At 36.3% G+C, this 6715-nt stretch overlaps 1 protein-coding gene across 1 annotated transcript in view; it reads right to left on the bottom strand.

The window, feature by feature from the left end:
- The window catches only part of CEP350 (centrosomal protein 350kDa), a 175370-nt gene that overhangs the window by 26853 nt on the left and 141802 nt on the right, over positions 1-6715 (bottom strand). Inside the window, exons 29-31 of the mRNA XM_006876426.1 lie at positions 5482-5626; positions 4168-4328; positions 421-557 (exon numbers count right to left, since the gene is read on the bottom strand). Coding sequence (XP_006876488.1) covers positions 421-557; positions 4168-4328; positions 5482-5626 — 443 coding nt within the window. The remainder of the gene's footprint in view (positions 1-420; positions 558-4167; positions 4329-5481; positions 5627-6715) is intronic.

The raw sequence follows: 6715 nt of genomic DNA, 5'->3' as shown, positions 1-6715 counted from the left end.
TAGAACCTGAATGATTGACCATCCATTCCATGGTGAGTTTATCTCACTAGTATTGCTGTCTCTCCTATATACTCATCCCCAGTTTGTTAAAATTGGGCCATGAGTGTGGATTCCATTCAAGATCTGAAGGATGACCGAGGGTCATAGTCTTGGGTTATTTCTATCTCTTTCTGACTAGTAAGCCTGGTCTTTTTTTAATACAAATCTATTGAAAAAATTGTTATCTTATTACGAATTTGTTTTAGAATTATAACAAATAAAAACACTTTAGTGAAGCTTTTGATACAGTTTTTCCCAGGGAAAGTATCAATAATTTTACTTTTATAATTTCAGTTACTTAAAAAGATAACTGAATAAAACTCTTTGCTTATTTTTATCTCAAACAAGGCAGAATATATGTAAGTAATCAAAAATTTCTACCTGTGTAGTGGAAGGGGCTTGATCTTGGGTTTTTCAGAAGCTGAGGAGAGCGTTTTAATTTGAGGCTTGGCTGTTGGTGAGGTTTCCAAATCTCGGCTAAGCTCGGCTTCAGTTTTCTTAATGTATTCGTCATATGACTAAGTTTAGAAAAATCAGAACAGTCACTAAGCAGAATTTCTAAAAGCTATTTTAAGTTATAAAATAGTATTATTTTATGGTAAAATATTCAAACAGTAAAGATGATAGACTAGACAAACTCCTGTCTGTGGCCCCCCAGTCTCATTTCCTAGAGCTCTACAGTTACTTATACGTCCTTCTCAAAATCGTCTACGTAAAAGCAGTAAGAAAAATTGTGATCATCAGTGTCAGTTAGGAAGTGATCAAGTCTCTACAGAAGTTGAACACATATGAAGCAATGATTCATGTTCTGCCACATTACAGCACTTCTTTAACCGACTATATGGTTATTCTCTGAACGGTGTCCTAATACTGTAATAGTACTTTCCAGGAAAGCCATTCTGTTGTTGAGCTTCAGTGGCAAGAAGCTTTTTAAGAGATAGGTTCCTAAGAACACAAATCTTGAAGACAGAGAAGGGTGTTTTGGAAATATGATACCTCAAAATTGTAAACTGTTTTCTGTAAACATTCTATAAAAAATTAATTATAATTTATATATAATCTAAGGCAAATTCTCCACCTATTGTTTGTATCTCTTTAGTTTACAGAACTAAACATCTTTGCTTCCGTGCCACTGTCATCTAAATTCTCAATGTTATGATAAAGTAACTCTTGGTATTAAAAATATATTGCAGACAGATGGTCTGGCTAAGTAGGTATGCATGGGGGACTTTTCAGATCTGAAAATCAAACTTAAATGAGTGCAGTCCATTTATTAGACCTTTGATAAAAAAAAATCCAAAGCGTTTTTTTTTTTTTTTCCATTTTTCATTATGACCGGCTATGTATTATATACCTATTTCCATACAGTAAACTACAGTGAAAACTGTGAGAGTTGGAACACAGTGGGACTGCCTTATTTTCCAGGTCTCACAAGTTCCACCTGTTGACAGGATGCAGTCTTACCATTTTCAGTTTTCTATTGTTTATTTTAGTGAAAATATTTGAGTTTTCCTTTTCTGACAGGTTTCTGCCTTTACATAACTTCTGGGTTTTGTAGGTTTTATGATATAATTTCAAAATCTAAATTCAGAAGTTTTCTTTGTTTTTATTTAAGTCATTTGATAAAATCTTGGAGAGTCCTGGTGTGGTGTTGTAGGATAAACACTGGACTGCAAGGTCAATTTGAACCACAAGGCCCCCAGCCGCTCCTTGGAAACCCTATAACAGGATCATTATGAGTCAGAACTGACTCAACGGCACTTAACAACGACAACAATAAAATGTTGTATAAAATGTATACTAATAATATTCCTCTATAAATATCTACTTTCCAAGAGCTAAGACAAGCCATAATGAACACTTCAGAGCACTGCTCCTCAATCTAGTAGTGCTTCATCAATAGTACTCCTCTACTCAGAAGCTTTCAATGGCTCCTCATTGCCTACAGCAGGACTTTTAAATCCTAGGCCCCTACTTAGATCAACTAAATTGGTGAGCACAGATAGCTATGGCGGTGCGAGTCAGTTCCCATCATAGTATTACTGAGGATGTAAATCTTTATGGGAGCAGACAGCCTCATCTTCCTCCCATGGAACGAATGGTAGAATCGATTTGCAGCCCAGCTTGTAAAACTCACTATGCTATCAGGGCTCCTTACAGATAGCTAGATATATATTTTTTAAAGTCCCTAGTTAATTCTAAATGTATAGACAGGATGAAGACCACTAACCTACAGGATTAAGTCCAAACTTGTTAATTTGACTTCTAAAAGTCCTGAACATGATCTTTATTTTTATATTTTGTTTCCTACTACATCTCAAGATGCACTCCCTAGTATTGCCATTGTACTTTAATCACCTTTCCTATTTCTAAATATTTATGCAACATGCAATCACTACTGCCATCTCCGTACTGGCTACCTGTGTAAGGGTCTGTTTTCTCCATTTCTATGAGGCCTATTTTCTGTGTGGAAGTTAGTATATATAATGGTAATGGCACAGAATCTAGAATCACAACTAGATAAAAACCTTAGCTCTAACACATACTAGCTGTGCGTCCCTGGGTAAATCATTGTCATCGAAGCTGGGATAATAATACCTACAACTTGTTGCTATGAGGATTAACTGAGAAATATATACATGAAGGAATTAGCAAAATTTCTGGTACATAAATGGTGATGGTGATGGTTGTGTGCTGTGGAGTCAGTTCTGACTCATAGTGACTCTGTGTAGTGTTTCGAAGGCTGTAAATATTACAGAAGCAGGAAGCCTTATCTTTCTCCCGTGGTATGGCTGGTCGTTTCAAACTGCTGTTCTTGAGGTTAGCAGCCCAGCTTGTAACTATACCTCACTATTTAATGATCTAATTAATAAATGAAGGAAGAACAAGGATCAGTAGGTAGAAATGAAAAGGACAGACATTTTGGTTAAATTTATCAAAGAACTTTCTAATACTTAGAACAACTGGAGTCTAACAATGAAGCCAATTGCCTTGAAATCTTGAAATTTTCTATTATTAGAAGGGTTCAGGTATAAGTGGAAATAGTGCTGTCTAGAGATGCCATGAAAAGGAATTCTTGCAATGAATAAGAGGTTCAGGCTGATTCTATAATGAATGTGATGGTTTAGGAACACTGTTGTTATGAAGTGCCGTTGAGCTGTTTCTGACTCATAGCGAATCTGTATAGGGTTTCTGAGGAGCGGTCGGTAGATATGAACAACTGACCTTGCAGTTCAAACCAACCTTGTGGGCCAGTGCTTTATCCTTCAGCTCCACACCAGGACTCCAGGAACACTAGACTGGGAGAATACTTTTAAATGTAATAGGAAAACAGCCAGATATAGAGACACCTAACAGGCTACGCACACAGAAGAGGCAAGAGGTCATAAGGGTCCAAACAAGTTTGATGGCAGATGAATAAAAAGGGAAAGGCAACAATTTTATAAAAGGAGAATCAGTGTGATCTGGTGATTGACGGACAGGAGAAAACAGAGGAGGCTTGGGAGAAAAGTCATGTTAGTGTTACTATTTTAGCAACAGGTAAATAGTATAAAGAGTATACAAGTCTTGTTTCATGAAATACCATTTTGCTTTAAAAAATAACAAAGCAGTAACAATTCCAGTAGCTAGAATTATTACGTTCTATTATTATTAGATTCTCTGCTTAAGAGACATTGTGTATCAATCTTTTTTTACAAGCCAAATCTTTCTTATTAGAAGCCCTGGCAGTGTAGTGAATTACAAGCTGGTCGGCTAACTGCAAAGTAAGTAGTTTGAATCTACTAGTTGCTCCATGAGAGAAAGAAGAGGCTTTCTGCTCCCATAAAGATACATAGCCTCAGAAACCCTATATAGATAGGTTCACTGAGTTGGAGCCAACTTGGTGGCACAAAACCACCAAACTAATCTTATCAAAATAACACAAAGTATCTTGCTTTAATACTTCATCTTATATTAAATATTTAACTTAGTGCTTTAAGCTTTTTTTCCCAAGTTAGGATAAAATGTGATAACCAAACTAATATTGATAATTCTTAATCAATCACTTTATTAAAAACCTTAAAAAACATTTTAGGCTTGTTATATACATTAGTCTCAATATTAAACTCCTTTCTTTCCATGTCTAACCTCTAACTGTTTGATCAGACTGGCTTCTTGGGCTTTCAGCCTTTCCTTTTGCCTTTTTTTCTGTTCTTTCTTCAACTGGTCCACAACGGATTTTCTTTTCCGAAGCTCATCCTTCAGAGCTCTGATCCGGCCTTCAATGTCACTCTGGTCAGATGTAGTTTCTGAAACGGACACAAAGTTTACGATTTAATGTTAACTTAAGAATAAAGTTAACTCAGTGGCTACTAATGAAAAACTTCAAAGTAATTTCCCAAAAGTAGGACCAAACTAACATCGAACATTTAGAAATTTGAGCTTCTAGGGAAAAAAAAAAAAATTGTTAGTAATCTGCATCCTTCTGGGTTTTTTCTAATCTCTTCATATTTTTCTTGGTTTCTCCAATTTATTTTCACTTTCTCATTGCACTATTTGAAATTATAAATGAATCTCAAGGTACCCTGTCTTGGAAAGATAAGCAACTGGAAGGGGAAAATGTTTTAGGTCAAGTGAAGTCTGAATGCTCTGTAAGAAATTATTTTCTGGTGACAAAATAGACATATTAACTATTCCTCCCCTAAGTTACGTTTTAAAGTTCTATTGAACTAAACATAATTTTAAACTGACTGTGAGTCATTAGATGATGTCTTAAAGCCAGAGAAAAAGAGATATAAAGAAATAGAACTTTGTGTTACAAACTTTCTTTGAAAACTCCTGAAAATGCTTTAAATAATTGAAGTCTAATTAAATCTTATTCTCTTCTCAACAGTTCATACCTATACATTGTAGGCATTCAGTTATAGCTATGAAATAAACAAGTATCATTTAAAGAGGCTGCTTATCTTACTACAAATAGAAATGACATAGTATAAAAATCACAGTGCCTCATATCTCTTCCTCAGAGTCACACAATTATGTCATTTCCACACACTAATGTTGAATGACACATTTAACAGCCTTGCAACAGTATAACTGTATAAAAATCTGAGGACTCAGATGTATAGTATAACATTAGTAGGGACTTCAAAAAGTTTGTGAGAAATGGAATTGAAGGATAATGGAATTTCCCCACAAATTTTATGAAGCTCTTTCATATAGCCAGGATTTTATCAGGTAGTTCGATTAAATAGTATGAGAACAAATTATGGAATTTATTTAAATGTGAAAAGGCTATATAGCCTTTTTTGGTAATGTGATCCAAATATCTTGATAGGAAATCATGAAATCTGAGTTCTTGTCATTTCATATCACTGATCTAAGCATTTGATCCAATACAGTTAATAAAGGGGAAATCAAAGGAAGTACAAAGAAGACAAACACCTTAGGATTTAGTCTTACCTGATGGTGTCATAGATAATGACTCATCTGACCAACTATAACAGGGCTGATGGGACTTGATAGGTAGACGATACTGTCCTCCGGTCCTATGACTTCCTTTGCTAGACTCCTGTTTTGATACGGATGTGCAGCTTTTGGGAGGTGACTATTCAGAAAATCAAATGGGATATTTGTGATACAGTTGTAAAATTCAACATATTAGCTAGTTAAAGATTGTATTTATAAGTTCTTAATAGCCCATTACTTAAAAAGTACCCTGGTAGCACAGTGGGTTAAACTGGTTAAGTGTTAAGGCTGGTAACCAACCACAAGATCAGTGGTTCAAACCCACCAGAAGCTCTGCAGGAGAAAGATGAGGCTCTCTGTTCTCCCAAAAGATTTACAGTCTCAGAAACCCTAAGGAGCAGTTTTACTATGTCCTATAAGGTCACTGGAGTCCTGGTGTGGCGTTAATGTGCTGGACTGCAAAGATCTTGCAGTTTGAACCTCAAGGTCAATGGTTCAAGCTCACCAGCTGTTCCTTGGAAACCCTATACATGGTTGCTATTGGTTGGAACCAACTTGATGGCACTTAACAAAAACAAAAGCATAGGGTTACTAGAGTCCTGGTGTGACGAGATGGGCAAACGTGCAGGGCTGCAAAGTCAGTTTGAACCTCAAGGTCAGCGGTTCAAGCTCACTGGCCACTCCTCGGAAACCCTACACAGGGTCGCTATGGGTCAGAAATGATTTGATGGCACTTAACAACAACAACATAGGGTCACTATGAGTGACTGACTCAATGACGGGGTATATTTTAATGATTAAAAAATAGCTTTAAAATTAGACAGAGAGTTTCATTTTTACAAAAAGACACAAAATAAAGAAAGCTTTAAGAAAGCATGCTGGAATATCAGGGCTTGGGTGGAAGTGCAGTGAAGTTTGCCATCAGCAATAACACAGAATACCAGGCAAAGCAGATCCAGGGCAGAGCTCCAAAACTCAGAACCACAGAGATAGGAATATTTCAAAGGTTTGAAGGCTATAAGCCTGTGGAATTTGGAGCTGAAGTAAAAAATCGCGTACTTTTGATACTGCAGGGCTGGGCTCAGAGGCCTGGAAGCCACATTCTGGGTGAGACCAAAAGGCAAGATGAAACAGGGGGAGCAGAATCACCATGGAAAAATGCCACAGGAACCTTGTGACAAAGGTGGACAATATACTTTGTCAGTTTTGCATTGTTCTGATTTTCTTT

This window comes from Chrysochloris asiatica, unplaced genomic scaffold (assembly GCF_000296735.1).
Source record: "Chrysochloris asiatica unplaced genomic scaffold, ChrAsi1.0 scaffold00379, whole genome shotgun sequence".
Lineage (NCBI taxonomy): Eukaryota > Metazoa > Chordata > Mammalia > Afrosoricida > Chrysochloridae > Chrysochloris > Chrysochloris asiatica.
Note: the sequence above shows the minus strand (reverse complement) of the source record. Positions and strands in the feature narration are given on the sequence as shown.